The sequence below is a fragment of the Thalassophryne amazonica genome, chromosome 9 (assembly GCF_902500255.1).
Source record: "Thalassophryne amazonica chromosome 9, fThaAma1.1, whole genome shotgun sequence".
NCBI lineage: Eukaryota > Metazoa > Chordata > Actinopteri > Batrachoidiformes > Batrachoididae > Thalassophryne > Thalassophryne amazonica.
Genome location: NC_047111.1, coordinates 84,699,791 through 84,719,776, shown reverse-complemented (window position 1 = coordinate 84,719,776; position 19,986 = coordinate 84,699,791). Strand labels below are relative to the sequence as shown.

Genomic DNA, 19,986 nt, shown 5'->3' with positions numbered 1-19,986 from the left:
TCCATCCTTCACAGTATCCCTCAAACAAAAGCTGAAGTAAGGAGCAGAACGCTACTCGGATCCCATCAATAACTGATTTTGTTGACACAGTATTCAAAGGAAATGACAAAAGGTGAGAAATCTCTGTGCATACAGATGTTAGCCAGCAGGTTTGAAGGTGGGACCTTTTGTTGCCTCTTGAGCAAGGCAAACATCACACAGCCTTTGAAAAGGTTCAATAGACCTGAGAATAATAGTGGAATCATAAGTGAGTAATTTGGTATTAATCATTGATTTTGTACTCTTCTGAAGTATCTTAGCTTACGTGTTGTTGAGAACTCATGTGGCCATCCAGCCCTCGAGCCAACTGATACCTCTGTGGCAGTAAACAACGAAAGCTTGGAGAAGCAACAATGAATTTGTGTTGACGCTCTGCTAGTGAGACTAAGCGAACATGAACGCGATAGTGGAGGGTTTTGCTTTGCTTTTGGGTTTTTTGGCCTGGGTGATGATTGGGATTGCCCTTCCAAATCAATACTGGAAAGAATCTACAGTGGAGGGCAACGTTATCACCACATCAACAATCTACGAGAACCTGTGGATGTCCTGCGCAACCGATTCGACGGGAGTTCACAACTGTCGGGATTTTCCATCATTGCTTGCACTCGATGGTATGTGGCCGTTTGTCTTTTGCATTTATCTGCCTGAAATGGTTTAACTTCCAAAGGTAAAAACAGAATTGTCTTAAATTGTTTATATATGGAGTATGGTTCTGAGCAAACAATGACACTTTGAAAGTGATTCAGGTACAGATCCATTAATTTTTGAAACCAAGATAAAGTGTTTGAGTTTATTGGACTACAGTCATGTAATCCAATTCCATTCCTGTGATTCTAACTGCCTACTCTGGACTTCCATCCAATCCATCCATTTTCTATAGCCGCTTTTTCCAGTTAAGGGTTGGGGGGGGGGGGGGGGCACTGGAGCCTATCCCAGCAGTACACCCTGAACAGGATGGCAGTCTATCACAGTGCCCTTCTCTGGACACATTTACTAAACAGCATTTTATTGGTTGAATTTATTTACTTAAAACTTATATGCAAATGGTAAAATGGTAAATGGACTGCATTTATATAGCGCTTTTCCATCTACATCAGATGCTCAAAGCGCGTTACAGTTATGCCTCACATTCACCCCGATGTCAGGGTGCTGCCACTACACACCGGGAGCAATAGGGGATTAAAGGCCTTGCCCAAGGGCCCTTAGTGATTTCCAGTCAGGTGGGGATTTGAACCCATGATCTTCTGGACTCAAGCCCAACACCTTAACCACTAGACCATCATCTCCCATGCAAGTGGGTGATTACAGTCTAGACTCTAGACTTTACTCATGTTTAGCTCCTTGAGGTGACCTATGTTGTCATTTATTGCTGTATAAATGTTCTGAAAATGGAGGGACTGTGTATACAAATGGCTGCAATTTTTACATGGTTTGTGCAATTTTTGTTTAAACTCAGTGAATTAAAGGTGAACGTCTTTAGTCCGAGGACGTCTTAATTGTGTCATGTCTACTCCATTCATGTGGTATACAGAGGTAGTAAGTAAGTCCCTTCGGCTGCTCCCTTGTTTGCACTCGGGGTCGCCACAGCAAATCCAAGGTGGATCTGCATGTTCCTGACGCAACTCCACATTACATGGAGAAATGTGGCAGGGGTGGGATTTGAACCTGGAACCTTCTGCACTGAAACCAAGCGCACTAACCACTTGGCCACCACCCCTGCTAAAAGTAAAAATAAATAAATAAAACTGTGTAGATGTCCAAATATTTATTGCCTTGACTGTAGCTCACACTTGAACCAATAGTGATATGATCAACTCTGACAAACAACTCCAACACTTGTAAGGTTGAACAGAAATGACGTGAACACACAAAAAACATGCATATAATTTTTTCCACACGTGACGTCAGAAAAGCGGTGTCAACACAATAAAAACTCGGGTCGTATCAGGTGTGTCATAATTATGGTATCTGTATTCGTGGGGTGTTGTTCAGAACACATAATAATCACTGAGTAATCAGTAACCAACTTTGATTAAGGGATTTTTTTTTTTTTTAACTCAGCACATCACACCAAAGCACAGAGTGTGCAGGATGGAGGAATTTTAAATTTATCGGTGTATGTGTGTGATTTGAAATCCAATAAATAAGAAGTAGCATACATCAATATCGTATTTCTTAAGTGTGTGATATGTTACAGTGACTACACGCATATAGGCTGAACAAAGAAGGTGAAAATAAACAAGAGCAATCAGATTTCTGACGTCCACCAAGTGTTGACGAGGACTCAAAATAAAAGATATGTGTCACATCATGACCCAGACTTCACCTGGATCCAGATTCCACAACACAATTCAATAACTGCATACTGATCCAGAATGGTCCAACTGATCAAGATGTTGGAATCTGATATTTATTCACAAGCTGAAAGAAAATAGTGTCTTTCTGATCTGATTTTGCATTGTGATGTCGTATCCGTGAAGACGTTTTGACATAATCCCTCAAAGCCTATATAAAGTGAACTCTTGATCCAGAATCCAGATACAGATCACCTCCAAAATTCAGCGGAGTCTTCCATGCCCTAAAATCTATTTGTGGTGCAAATTTGTTGAGAATTGGTGAACTAGATTTTTTTTTTTTTTTTAACATAATCCTTCAAAGCCTATATAAAGGGAAATCTTGAACCAGAATCTGAATCGGATCCGGATCACCACCTAAATTTAATGGGTTCTTCCATATCCTAATATCTACAGTATCTTTGGTGAACATTTCATCAAAATCCTTGCAGTAGTTTTGACATAATCCTGCCAACAGACAGACAGACAGACAAATAAATAAGTGCAGATGATTTTATTACGTCCTTGGTGGACACAATAACACTCTGTTTATTGAATTTGTATCATGGTGAAAAAGAAATTTATTCAGTGGTAACTGCCAGAAATACAAGCACAAAGTCAACAAGCAACAACACCTCCCCCCCCCCGCCGCCCTGCCAGCCTGCAATAAACTATCAGAAGGCAAATAAGTGAGATAAAGAGCCAATTAATACATTAATACATAAACATAACTAACTAAACACATAAAGGGGTGGGGTGGGGGGAATTTGATATCTATATGTTTACATATAGATATGTGTAAAGCACAACACTGTAGTTAGTGCTCAGTTCAAAACAAAGGGAGTCCAGGTCCTTTCAAATGACACATTACTGGTCATCCTGATTTTTTCCCAATTTGAAAAAATAAAGAACCTCCCTGATCCACCTTGTACACTGAGAAAAGAGAATGTCTAACCAACTTCAAAAAGTGTTACAATTTGTAAAAACCTGAATGAATTAAGTTGTTTGAACTTAAGTTTGTAAGTTAGAGTTGATTTAACTTTCAAACGTAAGTTCAAACAACTTAATTCATTCAGGTTTTTACAAATTGTAACACTTTTTTAGCTGCAATTCTCCACTGCCAACCACATTTTGCCACAGAGGAGGTGTAAAAACTGAAGAAGTGAAAGACAGTGTTGGCAAGTACCAATATAAACAATGAGGAGGGAGCAAATGAGAGAGGCAAGGTGAGGATGTTGAAGCAAGTCACAGTCTGTCAGATGATTATGACTAGGAAAAATATCAACAGGGAAATTACTGATGGATAGTTAACCAAAATTGCATTTAAACTCTAAAAGATGACTTAAAACAGGGAATGTTGCATGTGTAACAGAGACTGGGCTTCATTCCACTTGCTCGTTGTATGGTTTTCATTAATTCCATGGCTCAAGAGCGCCCTCTCTCTTGTGGACTATATAAACCTGGTAGGCAGTGGTACCGCCTTATCAGTGTATGAGAGAGACGCTCAAGTCTGCTGTCGGAATGAGACGGCGAGCTGTGATGTCTGATCAGTTTTCTGTTTTGTTCGGAATAAACAACCAAGTTCTGAAGTGAGCCTCCCGATCTTCAATAAAATCACACAACGCAGAGTCGAGGGGTTTACTGAACCAGCCCAGTTGCATGAAGTGCAACTGAGCACGGTTACACTAGTGCCATGAACCCGCCTTCAACTTCGTCGCGTCGGAGGACCCGTCTACTTCCTGGACGCCATTGGCGGGCTCTGAAGACGACGTTCGCTTCACTACAGTGAGAGGGCTCCGTCTACTTCCTGATAGCCGCTGGCGCGGGAGTTTCGTCTGGTTTTTGTTTGGCGCGCTGTGACGTTCCCGCCTCCTGCACTCATTTGGCGGGCTACGGGAAGACGCGCCGTGACGTCACTGATCTGCAGCGGCTTTCAGCGGGGACGGACCGGGCAGGTGCAGCCTTTGGCCGCTAGGTGGCAGTGGTTAGTCACGTTTGACTCAGAACAGGTATCTGGTTTCTCTCCTTGTGGAACGGTGTGTCCTGACATTTGAAATATGTTGTATTTGTTTTTTTTTTTTTTGTGAGGAGTTTTTTTGTGTGTGCCATAAGTGAATCCATACATCTTTAGGGTTATTTCTCTTCGTGTATTGAATTGTGTGCTGCTCATTTTTATTTGTGACTTAAAAAAAGTTAATTAAAAAAAAAGGGAGCGAAGAAAGGAGTGATGGAGAGACACAGGTGGTTGGTAGAGGGAGAGGGTTGGTAACATTTACTCCATTACCTTCATTTGGTAGAGGAAGGGGGTTGTACAGGCCAGACTCCTCTACACCAGAGCCATGTTTGGGGGGGGCTTGTTCTCTTTGGAAGACTCTACCACTGGAGCACCTCAGAGTGACCCAGTCACTCCTGCACTAGATGATGCAGGTGTGTCCGAGCATCTGCTAGCAGGTGTGGCAACAAAGACTGGGCTGTCTATTGGTGAAAGCATTTCAGCGTGCATTGAGTCACGCTTATGCTGTGGGGTGGGACATACGAGGTCTGTCCATAAAGTATAGGTCCTTTTTATTTTTTTCAAAAACTATATGGATTTCATTCATATGTTTTTACGTCAGACATGCTTGAACCCTCGTGCGCATGCGTGAGTTTTTCCACGCCTGTCGGTGACGTCATTCGCCTGTGAGCACTCCTTGTGGGAGGAGTCGTCCAGCCCCTCGTCGGAATTCCTTTGTCTGAGAAGTTGCTGAGAGACTGGCGCTTTGTTTGATCAGAATGTTTTCTAAACCTGTGAGACACATCGAAGTGGACATGGTTTGAAAAATTAAGCTGGTCTTCAATGAAAATTTTAACAGCTGATGAGAGATTTTGAGGTGATTCTGTCGCTTTAAGGACTTTCACGGTGCGAGACGTCGCGCAGCGCTCTCAGGCGGCGTCATCAGCCTGTTTCAAGCTTAAAACCTCCACATTTCAGGCTCTGTTGATCCAGGACGTCGTGAGAGAACAGAGAAGTTTCAGAAGAAGTCGGTTTCAGCATTTTATCCGGATATTCCACTGTTAAAGGAGATTTTTTTATGAAAGACGTGCGGGTGGATTGTAGCGTCGAGATGACTGAAGACTGTCGGAGGAGGCAGAATAAGGCATTTGATTATCTGTCTTGAGACTTGACTGCCATGTTTATTTCGCCATTGTCCTGACCCCGAGTTAGCTCTCATTTCAAGTGTAAGCCCACACAATAGTGGACTGCAGCAGAAATTCATGAGAGACTGGTTGAACATAGCAGAGACAAGAAGCTTAGTTTGCAGGAAGTGACTATCAGTAGCCAACAGGTGACGAACACCCACACTGCTTCAGCTCAGAAGCCTGTTACAGTGCCATCTTGTGGACTGCAGACAGATGGTCCCCCTGATCGTCTCGATTGACTTATTGCCATGTTAGAACAGGTTCTTCAACAGCAGCCACAACAGCCTAGGTACAGAGTTGGTGCCCCGACAGAATTCCAAATTCATAGGCAGACCAGCTTTGCCATGTGACATTTGTAGAGACACAGAACACACCACACACTACCACTGCAGAACCCATCAGCTATGCTATTTCTGTTTTGCCCTCCGACCACACATGCGCTAATTGTCCCAGGGCTGTAGCCAGGAAGAATCGTGCTGCAGACTCCACAGTCAGGCAGGAGGGAAACTAGTTGGCCTGCACGGGGAGAGGACAAAGTGTTGGACCTGAGAGTGATTCCCCAGTAACTGATGGTGTTGAAGATTCAGAATCTGTCTATCAAAAGTGTAGATGAGGTGAGAGAAATGGGATGCAGACCGATTTTCCAAAATATGCAGAGACTAGTACCACACGATGAATTATTCTATGAAAATGTTACCTTGGGTGGGAAGGTGACAGTGAGAGCTATGCTCGACAGTGGTTCTATGGCTTGCACTCCTAGCTCTGTGGTGATACCTCAGCTGTTACAGCAAGACGTACTGAAGGCTCCCGCTTTTGGAGCCCACTGATGTTGTCCTGATTGGATGTGGTGGATCAAAAAACATTCCCATCAGGTGTGTTGGACCTGGAGTTGAGCTTTATGGCTGTAAAGTTCTCGTACCAACGTTGGTGGATTCTGGGCAGCATAACAGCCTTATCATTGGTAGCAATCTATTGAAGTACCTAGTTCATCACTTAAAGATGGACACAGGCCTTTTGGGTTCATGCGCCAACTCACCTGGTCCTGATGGGTCCTCAGATAAACATCTGTCTGGGTTGATGGCTCAAGTGGAAGGACAGGAGACAGTTGGTGTGCTGGACAGATTGGCACTGTTAAGGTTGAAAAAGGCTGTTACGCTAGAGCCCATGACCGAACACCTGGTCTGGTGTAAGCTACAGGGACCAAGTGAGCTGCCTGCTGGTAGCACCGTTATCTTGGAGTCAACAACCTCAAGAGCGAGACCGCGATCGGTGATTGTAGGGAAACCGTAGCACTGCTGACAGATGACAGCTGTTACCTCTCAAGGTGATTAATCCTTCTGAGAAGCCTGTCACATTAAGAAGTAATGCTAAAATGGGTGACGTGTACTCCTGTGTGCAGTGGAGCGTTTGGTGGTCTTAAAGATGCTGGTGACTCTGTGTGGTGTGCAGCAAAATGTGCAGCTGTCCAGCTGCTGCTGTGACAACGGCAGCCTGACCACAGAAGTTTCCAGCTTGCCTGATCAGCCTCCACCGAGAAAACCAGGTTGTCAAATGGATCCTTGGCATTCAGTTTGGACAGCCTGGGGTTGTCTGATCTGAACATTGACTCATGCGAGGTGTCATCTACCTGCAAGGAAAGGCTGTCAATCTCATTGCAGAATATCAGTCCATTTTATCCAGAACCAAGTTGGACTGTGGTAAGGCTACAGACTGTGTACATCGGATCAGAGTTGTCGATGAAAAGCCTTTCCGACTTCCCTGCCGACCTGTACCACCTACGCAGTATGAGAAACTCAGGCAAGCATTGGATGAGATGGAGGAGAGAGAGATCATTCGGAGATCCAACAGTGAGTTTGTCTCACCGTTGTACTCGTTGGAAAAAGTCAGGTGAGATTAGGATATGCAATGATTTTCGTTGGCTTAATGCCCGAACAATCAAAGATGCTCACCCTCTCCCCCACCCATCTGATGCCCTGGCAGCCCTCGGGGGCAATGCATTCTTCTCCACAATGGACCTTACCTCAGGGTATTATAACGTGGAGGTCCATGAGGATGACAAAACGTATACAGCCTTTACATCGCCGTTTGGATTGTATGAATACAATCGAATGCCCCAGGGGACTATGTAATAGCCCACAACCTTCATAAGAATGATGCTGAGATTTTGGTGACCAAAATTTTCTCAGTGTGCTCTGCTACCTGGATGATGTGTTGGTGTTTGCCCCCACAGAGGAGCTGGCATTGGAGCGTTTAGAGATGGTCTTTGGGCGCCTCAAGGCTCACAATCTCAAGCTGGCTCCAAACAAATGCCACTTCTTGCAGAGATCTGTAGATTTTGGGGCATATCATCAGTGCTGATGGTATAAGATCTGACCCTGACAAAGTGGCCGCCATTACGTCACTGACTGAATCTGATTTCATGGAGCAGGGTACCAACATTCCATCTCAGAGAAAGATTTGGTCCTTTCTTGGCATGGTAGTGTTCTACCAGCAGTTCATTGAAGGTTGCTCGTCCATTGCAAAGCCGTTATTTGGACTCACAACGGGTGCTCGGAGCCCTCGTGGAGCTGGGCGTAAGCAAAAGCAGTTGCAAAGAAAGCTGACTGAAGCTGACTGGACTCACGAGTGCAGCCAAGCTTTTGACAAACTGAAACAGGCATTGCTGGAGCAGGTCCCCTTGGTTCACCCTGATTTCAGTAGACCATTCCTGCTTTCTTTGGATGCTTCTTGCAATGGTCTTGGAGCTGTTTTGTCACAGACTGCAGATGGAGGGTCAACCGCGAGGCCAGTTGCCTTTGCAAGTAAGTCGCTCATGCATGCACAGTCCAAGTATCCAGCCCATAGGTTGGAAATTTTTGCTTGAAATGGGAGGTGTGTGACAAATTCCATCATTGGTTGAGGGGTCAGCAGTTCACAGTTTGGACAGATAATAACCCCCTGACTTACATACTGTCCAAAGCCAGGATGGATGCATGTGAACAACGATGGGTGGCTAAGTTGGCGCCTTTCCAATTTGACATAAAGTACATACCAGGCACTAAGAATACAGTTGCAGATGCCTTGAGCAGAGAGCCTTTTGTGACCCCGTGCACATCTTATCGGCTGATAAGAGTGCCTTATGATGACTTGTTGGCTGAAGCAACGGCTGTCTGTGCACATGGTGTGCAGGATGCTTTTCGCCAGTCCATGCAGCCATCTGACAGATTCACAGCCGGATGCCAACCACTCACTTCACAGTCAGCATTGGTTGCTCAATCTGGATCCTTGTCATCAGAGGAGGTGGCAGCTGTTTTTCAGGCTCACCACCAGCCCAAATCAAAAGTGTGCCCACATGCTTACCTGTTGCCTCAGTTCCCTCAGACTGTGCTGACTCCAGAGCATGTCGATTCCGAGGTGATCCCTCTCGATATTCTAGCAGAGAGACAGCGTGATGACAGTGTCCTGAGCAGAGTGTTGTTCTATTTAGAGAGGGGTCGTAGACCATCCAGGAGGGAGCGCAGCAGGGAAGCTACCGGAGTTGTCAGGTTTTTGAAGTGTTGGGACAGGCTTACCTTGAGGAACGGTATTTTGTATGCTGTGGCAAGGAACACAATCACGAAACAAAAGACGTATATGTACGTCATCCCATCTTCCTTGCATGCAAAGGTTTTGCAGGGTGTACATGACGAGGCTGGCCACCAAGGGCAGCAGCGGACATTGTATCTTGCACAGGCAGAGGTTCTTTTGGCTTGGTCTGCATGAAGATGTAACTGATTATGTCAGGAACTGCAGACGGTGTCTAGTCAGTAAATCACCACAACCAGAAGCTCGGGCACCCCTGAAGAACATTAGAACATCAGAGCCCCTAGAACTGGTGTGCATTGATTTCTGGACAGCTGAGGATCATGCTAACAAGTCATTGGATATACTTGTTGTCACGGATCATTTCACAAAAATGGCTCATGCCTTTTTGTGCCCTAATCAATCGGCAAAAGCAGTTGCACATCAGTTGTGACATAACTATTTTTGCATCTGTAGGTTCCCAAAGTGCCTGCATTCTGATCAGGGGGCTAACTTTGAGAGCGCTTTGATCACGGAGTTGCTCAGTGTTGCGGGGGTTCAGAAGTCTCACACGACTCTGTACCATCCTATGGGCAATGGGTCCTGTGAGAGGATGAATCGAACCTTGGGCAACATGATCCGAGCACTTCCTCCAAGAGCCAAGCAAAAGTGGCCAGATGCACTTAAGTCTCTCATGTACATACAACTGCACGATCCATGAGAGGACTGGCTTTGCACCTTTCTTGCTTATGTTTGGCAGAGTGCCGAGGCTTCCGGTTGACACTATCTTCAGTTCAGTTCTGGACAACAAAGAAGTTGCCGACTATGACCGCTATGTGCAGGCCTTGAAGAAAGACATAAAAGAGGCCATGGAAATAACCCAAATCACTGTTCAGTTCTGGACAACAAAGAAGTTGCCGACTATGACCGCTATGTGCAGGCCTTGAAGAAAGACATAAAAGAGGCCATGGAAATAGCCCAAATCACCGCTTCAAAGCAGTTGCGCCGTCATACTGAGCTCTACAATAAAAACATACAAGGGGCCAGTGTCGAGGTTGGGGACCGCGTGTTGCTCGCCAACAAGGGGCAGTGAGGCAAAAAGAAAGTTGCAGACCAGGAGAGTGCAGTATATGTTGTGATAGGAAAAAATGCAGAAAGCCACACTTTCAAGATCCAACATCACATCACAGGACAGGAGAAAATTGTCCACCGAAACCTGATGCCAGTTAATTTTCTCCCTTTAGCTGAAGTTTCTGACCAAATTGAGTTTGATGTGTCATCAATGCCTAGTGCTGAAGACCTACCTGAAAGGTAAGTGGCAATTTCAGACGAGTCTGAGGAATCGGCGGAGTACAGAACAAAAGTTTGGGTGTCTGAAGTCTTATCTTCCAGAGTTTTTGGTGGGGTGGATTTGGAGGAAGCTGATGTTGACCTTCACTCCGAACTCACCTCCACATTTTCGGTGTCCCTGACTGAACCAGAGACTCAGGACGAACCGGAGACTAACCTGTCTGTCACATCTGTACAGATGTCCCCTGTTGAGGTGCCTGTAAGGCCAAGTGTTATTGCTGTTGTTGGGGAAAGGCAACACTGCAACTGATGACCGACGTGATAACCACTTGCGTAGAGTTCATGAGAGTTCCATTGTGTCTGTTGGAGACACGGGTGGTGATGGTCATGTTAGAACGAGAGCAGGGAGGCTATTGAAACCTGTTTCCAGGCTTATCGAAACAATGCATCAACAGATAGGGTTAGTTTCATAAAGGCGTCATTTCATATGTTGAGCGGTCAGCCTATTTTTTTTTTTTCTCTTTTTCTCTCCCCCATTTTGGGTTTTCTCTTTCTGGGGGTGGTTTTGTTATTTCTTTCTTGGTGAGTTGTCAATAAAGTGAGAAGTCTTAAGATCTCTTCTGCTTCGTACTCTGTTGGTTGAATGAATTCAGTCATATTATTGTAAAGTATGTAACAGGCATATTTTCAATCCCCGTGTGTGTTAGTGAAGTTTGGCCAACCTCATTTCATACTGGCTCTGATGAGCGGATGTTATTTCTGGGTTTGTGACTAATTTTCAGGTCGTTACCTCAGCAGTAAAGAACAGAAGGTGTTTTTTTTTGTTTGTTTTTTTGTCGAATGAATACTTTTTTTTGTTCCCTCTTTCTTATGTACATGGTGGTTTACTGTACCTGATGTTTGAATACTGGTTGGACCAGTCACTTTTTTTCTCTTTTCTTTCAGGTAGCAAGTGGAATTTAGCAGGGGGGGATGTAACAGAGACTGTGGGGTTTCATTCCATGGCTCAAGAGCGCCCTCTCTCTCTGTGGACTATATAAACCTGGTAGGCAGTGGTACCGCCTTATCAGTGTATGAGAGAGACGCTCAAGTGTGCTGTCGGAATGAGACACCGAGCTGTGATGTCTGATCAGTTTTCTATTTTGTTCAGAATAAACAACCAAGTTCTGAAGTGAGCCTCCCGATCTTCAATAAAATCACACAACGCAGAGTCGAGGGGTTTACTGAACCAGCCCAGTTGCATGACGTGCAGTTGAGCACGGTTACACATGCATGTCTGCAAAGTGTTATATTCTCAGGGGGTGACATGTTGGTTGGCCCCAATGTGATACCTCTTCATGGAACCCCAAATCCCTGTCTTGGCATAAGAGTGTTTCCTTTAAGAAGAGATGCTGCACATAACTTTCATTATTCATGTTCACTCGCACTTTTTCAAGCCATGAGCTTCAATGCAAGGTGCTGACTTCCATGTCAGGTGCAATTTGGGTTCAGTGCCTTGTGCAAGGGCACTTTGACACACAAAACAGGTTTAATGCAGTGCTGATGACTGTTTAAGCCTTCAAAATTATACTGCGTTATACTTTTAACACTGAGGATTTTTATTTGTGTGTCTTCTCACACAGGGTACATTCAGGCCTCCCGAGCCCTGATGATTGCTGCCATTGTTTTTGGTTCATTTGCAATTGTAGCTACTCTTGCTGGAATGCAGTGCTCCAAAATAGGAGGAGAAAACTACGTGCTAAAGGGGAGGATCGCGACAATCGGAGGAGTTTTCTTTTTAATGCAAGGTAACTTTCTGAAGGACACACAAAGCATAAGAAGTCTAAAAACCCTCTGATGCCAAAGCTTATCCCCAAATTACAACAAACTCTACGCAAGAAGACAAAAACCTTTGTTTTCAATCGTGTTACATACAGTGATGCCGGTAACGCGTTACTTAGTAACGCGTTACTCTAATCTGACCACTTTTTTTAGTAACGAGTAATCTAACGCGTTAATCTTTCCAAATCAGTAATCAGATTAAAGTTACTTCTCTAAGTCACTGTGCGTTACTATTATTTTTGCATTGTGGGTTGATAGCAGCATTAAACTTGGTCCGTGGGCAGGGGGTCGGGGTTTGACTGAACTTTTTTTGTCGAATGAATACGAACGAATACTCGCTCACTTTAAGTGAGCTGTGAGCTTTTCATCCGCGGTTTTCTGCAGCAGCTACGACTCGTCCTCACCTCTTAAAGCATGGTGACAACAGCACACCTGCACTGAACTTTACAAAGACATTTTTATGCTTTATTTTTCCGTATCGTCTCATTAAAAACAGCTGATCCTCCATGACGCGTCAACAACTAACACTATTTTCCACTCAAATGCACCTAAACTCTCTTTCTGAGGACCACATGATGTGAAAACGCAATAAAACTTTCTTACCTGTAAATCTGGTCCTGTTTTCTGCATAAATAAATGTTATCCATTCTTTGTGCTCAAACGCCAAAGCAGGGGCGAAGGAATGGGGGTGTGGGGCAAGGATGTGCCCCCCCCCACAACACCCCTAGATTAAAGGTCCAGTTTTGAAGCCTTTTTTTGCTACAACTACTAATACTACTTATAATAATAATAATTTCGACAAGTAAAATGTTTAGAGAGAATTTAAATGTTAGAAAAATGTAGAAAGAATTTAATAGTTACATTTATAAACAATGAAGGCTAGAAATTGCAAGTTTTACTGTTAACAGTGCTGTCAGCAGTGAAATATGAGATCAAGAAAGAGGTCTTTATTTTACTTTTTATAAAACAAGTATTTATTTTCATTGAAGTCAAGAAAGGGTGACTATAAAGCGAGTTTTGGATAAGCATGTATCATTGTCATGTTGAGGTGGTAGAGGGTTGTTGTCGACAGCTGGGGAAAGTAACTAAAAAAGTAACTACTATATATGGCCAGCAGCATAGAAAGCACAGTTGGGGAAAAGGAGTTTAACAAGTTTTGAAAATGCACTTTAAAAAGCACTGAAACATCCAGAAAAGTGTCTGGTGCACCACTTGTGTGCATCTCAGAAAATAGGTCAGCAGTTCAAAATGTTAATCCCACACTGCAAGAAACTCACTGATCTCACATAAAAGTCTGCAATTACAAAAAGTCTGTGAGAGTAAACAAGAGGCACAGAACACAAACCATTTAAACCACTGACACTCAGAAAAACTCATGTCATATTCTAAACCCACAATAAACAAAAACTGGACATTATTTTGTTAAAATACACAGTCCAAGCATAGATACACACACACTTTTTGGGTTATTTTAATTTGGATGTACTTACATTAAATGAAATTTATTTGCAGTTCTGCACAAAGGATTTTATCACTTATGTACCTAAAAACCTTTATTGAAAGCTGTTGACCACTGTTCGCCTTTTAGTTGTTTCTTTAAACATTTTATGCATTATTCCATATTAGTTAACAATCAGCAATCATCTTTATGTTTTTATGTACCAGGGAGCAGCTGTAAAAAAAGTGCATAAAAAGTTTAAAGTTAGTACTACCACTATCAATTATTATCATCATCATCATCATCATTATTATTATTATTATTACTAGGCACACACCTCTCCAGGAGCCATCACCTTATCGTGGTGGAGAGGTTTGTGTGTCCCTATGAACCTGAGAGTTCTGTTATCTGGAGCCTTTGTGTTCCTCGTAGGGTCTCCCATGGCAAATTGGTCTCAGGCGAGGGGCCAGACTAAGAATGTTTCACAATGACCCCATGAATAAGCGAGGAAGAGGAAATGTGACCTGGCCCGGAGGAAGCCTGGGGCCCCCCGTCTGGAGCCAGGCCTGGATGAAGGTTACGTCAGTGAGCACCTGGTGGTTTGGCTTGCCACGGAGCCTGGTCAGGCAATATCGACTTCCATCTCCACCCTGTGGGCTAACCACCTGCAGGGGGCACCTCTGGGGTCAGGTGTACTGTCCCATGGGTGGCAGTGAAAATCAAGGGCCTCTACGGACCAAACACGTAAAGCAGAGGCTAGCTCTGGGGACATGGAACATCACCTCGCTGTGGGGAAAGAAGCCGGAATTTGTGTGGGAGGCAGAGCCCTACCAGTTAGGTCTGGTGGGCCTCGCATGCCTCCACACACTGCCTCGGCTCTGGAACCACTCTCCTTGATAGGGGTGGACCTTATTTGTCTCTAGAGTTGCACAGGGTGTGAGGTGATGGGCGGGTGTAGAGGTACTCATGAGTCCACGGCTGAGCACCGCTAGATTCAAGTTTGCCCCGGAAGATGAGAGGGTCGCCTCCCTGAGCCTTCAGGTGGTGGGGGAAAACTATGTTTGTGTGTGTGCGCCAAACAGCATTTCGGAGTATTCCGCCTTCTTGGAGTCCCTGTATGGGGGTCCAGTGGGGGCTCCATTGTTCTGCTGGGGGACATCAACGCACACAAGGGCAATGACAGGGACACCTGGAGAGGCCTGATTGCAAGGAACGGCCTCCCTGATCTACAACCCTAATTCTAATGAAGTTGGGATGTTGTGCAAAATGTAAATAAAAACAGAATACAGTGATTTGCAAATCCTCTTCAACCTATATTCAATTGAATACACCACAAAGACAAGATATTTAATGTTCAAACTGATAAACTTTATTGTTTTTGTGCAAATATTTGCACATTTTGAAATGGATGCCTGCAACACATTTCAAAAAAGTTGGGACGGGGCAACAAAAGACTGGGAAACTTGATGATTGCTCAAAGAACACCTGTTTGGAAACAGGTGAGTGTCATGATTGGGTATAAAAGGAGCATCCCCAAAAGGCTCAGCCGTTCACAAGCAAAGATGGAGTGAGGATCACCACTTTCTGAACTATGCGAAAAAATAGTCCAGCAGTTTAAGAACAATGTTTCTCAACGTCCAATTGCAAGGAATTTAGGGATTCCGTCATCTACAGAGAATCTGGAGAACTTTCTACACATAAGCAGCAAGGCCAAAAACCAACATTACATGCCCGTGACCTTTGATCCCTCAGGCAGCACTGCATTAAAAACCGACATCATTGTGGATGTGGATTTTTATTTTATTTTTTACCACTGTTGTCGTGTGTTACCTGTGCTGCTCCACAGCCTGTCCAGTGGATTTTGATTTTTATTTTATTTTTTTTTAGCACTGTTGTCGTGTGTTACCTGTGCTGCTCCACAGCCTGTTCAGTGGATTTTGATTTTGATTTTATTTTTTTTTTGGCACTGTTGTCGTGTGTTACCTGTGCTGCTCCACAGCCTGTCTAGTGGATTTTGATTTTTATTTTATTTTTTTTTAGCACTGTTGTCGTGTGTTACCTGTGCTGCTCCACAGCCTGTTCAGTGGATTTTGATTTTTATTTTATTTTTTTTTTAGCACTGTTGTCGTGTGTTACCTGTGCTGCTCCACAGCCTGTCCAGTGGATTTTGATTTTATTTTATTTTTTTTTTAGCACTGTTGTCGTGTGTTACCTGTGCTGCTCCACAGCCTGTTCAGTGGATTTTGATTTTGATTTTATTTTATTTTTTGGCACTGTTGTCGTGCGTTACCTGTGCTGCTCCACAGCCTGTCCAGTGGATTTTGATTTTGATTTTATTTTTTTTTTGGCACTGTTGTCGTGTGTTACCTGTGCTGCTCCACAGCCTGTTCAGTGGATTTTTGTTTTGTTTTTTACCACTGTTGTCGTGCGTTACCTGTGCTGCTCCACAGCCTGTCCAGTGGATTTTTATTTTATTTTTTGGCACTGTTGTCGTGTGTTACCTGTGCTGCTCCACAGCCTGTCTAGTGGATTTTTATTTTATTTTTTACCACTGTTGTCGTGTGTTACCTGTGCTGCTCCACAGCCTGTCCAGTGGATTTTTATTTAGCGCTGTTGTCGTGCGTTACCTGTGCTGCTCCACAGCCTGTCTAGTGGATTTTTATTTTGTTTTAGCACTGTTGTCGTGCGTTGCCTGTGCTGCTCCACAGCCTGTCCAGTGGATTTTTATTTTTATTTTATTTTATTTTTTAGCACTGTTGTTGTGCGTTACCTGTGCTGCTCCACAGCCTGTCTAGTGGATTTTTATTTTGTTTTAGCACTGTTGTCGTGCGTTGCCTGTGCTGCTCCACAGCCTGTCCAGTGGATTTTTATTTTTATTTTATTTTTTAGCACTGTTGTCGTGCATTACCTGTGCTGCTCCACAGCCTGTCTAGTGGATTTTTATTTTGTTTTAGCACTGTTGTCGTGCGTTGCCTGTGCTGCTCCACAGCCTGTCTAGTGGATTTTGATTTTATTTTAGCACTGTTGTCGTGCGTTACCTGTGCTGCTCCACAGCCTGTCCTGTGGATTTTTATTTTTATTTTATTTTATTTTTTAGCACTGTTGTTGTGCGTTACCTGTGCTGCTCCACAGCCTGTCTAGTGGATTTTTATTTTATTTTAGCACTGTTGTCGTGCGTTACCTGTGCTGCTCCACAGCCTGTCTAGTGTCGGATTCCCTGTTTGGGAATCCGCTAGCTTAGCGTAGCTACTAGCTCTTAGCCGTTTTAGCATGGCGGCTTCTCCTGTCTCTCCCGTACTTTTCTGCTCTGGGTGTGAAATGTTTAGTTATTCCTCGGCCTCTTTTAGCAGTAACGGTACTTGTAATAAGTGCAGCTTATTCGTAGCTTTGGAGGCCAGGCTGGGCGAATTGGAGGCTCGGCTCCGCACCGTGGAAAATTCTACAGCTAGCCAGGCCCCTGTAGTCGGTGCGGACCAAGGTAGCTTAGCCGCCGTTAGTTCCCCCCTGGCAGACCCCGTGCAGTCGGGAAGGCAGGCTGACTGGGTGACTGTGAGGAGGAAGCGTAGCCCTAAACAGAAGCCCCGTGTACACCGTCAACCCGTTCACATCTCTAAACCGTTTTTCCCCACTCGACGATACACTCGCCGAGGATCAAACTCTGGTTATTGGCGACTCTGTTTTGAGAAATGTGAAGTTAGCGACACCAGCAACCATTGTCAATTGTCTTCCGGGGGCCAGAGCAGGCGACATCGAAGGACATTTGAAATTGCTGGCTAAGGCTAAGCGTAAATTTGGTAAGATTGTAATTCACGTCGGCAGTAATGACACTCGGTTACGCCAATCGGAGGTCACTAAAATTAACATTGAATCGGTGTGTAACTTTGCAAAAACAATGTCGGACTCTGTTGTTTTCTCTGGGCCCCTCCCCAATCAGACCGGGAGTGACATGTTTAGCCGCATGTTCTCCTTGAATTGCTGGCTGTCTGAGTGGTGTCCAAAAAATGAGGTGGGCTTCATTGATAATTGGCAAAGCTTCTGGGGAAAACCTGGTCTTGTTAGGAGAGACGGCATCCATCCCACTTTAGAGGGAGCAGCTCTCATTTCTAGAAATCTGGCCAATTTTTTGGGATCCTCCAAACTGTGACTGTCTAGCGTTGGGACCAGGAGGCAGAGCTGTGGTCTTATACACCTCTCTGCAGCTTCTCTCCCCCTGCCATCCCCCTATTACCCCATCCCCGTAGAGACGGTGCCTGCTCCCAGACCACCAATAACTAGCAAAAATCTATTTAAGCATAAAAATTCAAAAAGAAAAAATAATATAGCACCTTCAATTGCACCACAGACTAAAACAGTTAAATGTGGTCTATTAAACATTAGGTCTCTTTCTTCTAAGTCCCTGTTGGTAAATGATATAATAATTGATCAACGTATTGATTTATTCTGCCTAACAGAAACTTGGTTACAGCAGGATGAATATGTTAGTTTAAATGAGTCCACACCCCCGAGTCACACTAACTGTCAGAATGCTCGTAGCACGGGCCGGGGCGGAGGATTAGCAGCAATCTTCCATTCCAGCTTATTAATTAATCAAAAACCTAGACAGAGCTTTAATTCATTTGAAAGCTTGTCTCTTAGTCTTGTCCATCCAAATTGGAAGTCCCAAAAACCAGTTTTATTTGTTATTATCTATCGTCCACCTGGTCGTTACTGTGAGTTTCTCTGTGAATTTTCAGACCTTTTGTCTGACTTAGTGCTTAGCTCAGATAAGATAATTATAGTGGGCGATTTTAACATCCACACAGATGCTGAGAATGACAGCCTCAACACTGCATTTAATTTATTATTAGACTCTATCGGCTTTGCTCAAATAGTAAATGAGTCCACTTGTTATGTGTCGGACGCAGCTCGGAGAACCGACCAGCGTTTGAAGGACCCAGTATGAAATAAGCAGAGCACGGTACAAAGGCTAACTGAATTTAATACATAACAGTGACCATAATAATAATAAAAAGTGCGGTCTGGCGTGGTGCGCTCCCAGCAGCGCTAATGGTCCGGAGCCAGAGGCTGTTTCGGACCCAAGGACCCCGCCGACACCCCCCCAGGTGGCCGCAACAACCGAGTCTGTGAAAGAAGGAACCATTATGTGAGTCCACACTCTACACACAGAACACTTAAAGGTGTACAAACAGCAAACACTTCCTGGCTTGATTACTGATCAGCTTCCAACCTGCAGGCATGGAACATCTCGTTCACAAATCACCACTGCAGTGGAAGCTGATACATGACTAACATACAGCTCAATACAATAAGGTGTGAGGGACACCACATTTACTGACTGTATAACTGTTAGTCACAAAATCCAACGTACCTCAGGAAGTGTGCTGACGAGCGTGAGACCTCACCCCCTCCTCTTTCACAGACCGTGCATCAAACCTGGACATTCTCAGCGTCCGCTGCTGATGAGATGGCTCCCAAGACGACGATCTCACCCGTCTGGTCACAAGGTCGAGTCTCTGGCAAATGCACACTGTGCACTTCAGTCTTAAATGCCAACATACTCCAATCCCTCCAGATGCACCTCAGCTGTGAGTCCTGACGAGTCGCAGGTGATCAGGGTGAAGTCCTAACAGCCTCAGCAACACAGCCACTCAGTCCCAAATGCACGCCACCTGGGAGGAAACCAAATGACAAACAAACCGGCAGCCAGGCCCCCCCAGCCATACAACAGTACCCCACCCTCACGGGAAGCCTCCCGGCGACCACACACACCTGGCCCAGGAGAAACACCCCCCTCCAGGGACCATGGCTGGAAACCACGTCCGCGCTCGTCCTCCAACAGACTGCCCGAACTGGCTGCATATTTGCCCTTGGTTCTAACAGTCTTAGCACAGGTGTGGCCAGGAGTTCCTACACCTGTGCGGTCAGCCTTTAACCAAACGTGTGATTAGTCAAAAACAAAACAACCAAAACATCCCCCCCCCTCCCCAGGGGACCGTCCCATCAAACCCCAGGGAAGGGAGAAAAGAAAAACAACCCACATGTAAACACACAAACAAAAATGCCAAAAGACCCCCCCCCCTCCTCCCCCCCAAACGACACGCAGGGACCAACACCCCCCAGAGGGCCACCCGCCAGCTCCAGGAGTAATAACCACGGCCGAGGTCCCTCTGGGATCCACCGTCACCCACGGGGACTACCAGCGCCCCCCAGAGGACCACTCGTCAACCCCAGGAGACGCCTCCCCACACGACCAATGGACCCAGCCCCGGCCGCCCACGGCTAGATGGACCCAACGCCTTTTCCCCCCCAGAGGACACCACAGTCAAACCCTGAGGGTGGAAACTG

General features: G+C 45.0%; 1 protein-coding gene across 1 annotated transcript in view; it reads left to right on the top strand.

The window, feature by feature from the left end:
- The first annotated feature begins 433 nt into the window (after positions 1-433).
- Positions 434-19,986, top strand: part of LOC117517551 (claudin-15-like) — a 35,531-nt gene continuing 15,978 nt past the window's right edge. The window contains exons 1-2 of the mRNA XM_034178611.1: positions 434-650; positions 12,005-12,169. Coding sequence (XP_034034502.1) covers positions 434-650; positions 12,005-12,169 — 382 coding nt within the window. The remainder of the gene's footprint in view (positions 651-12,004; positions 12,170-19,986) is intronic.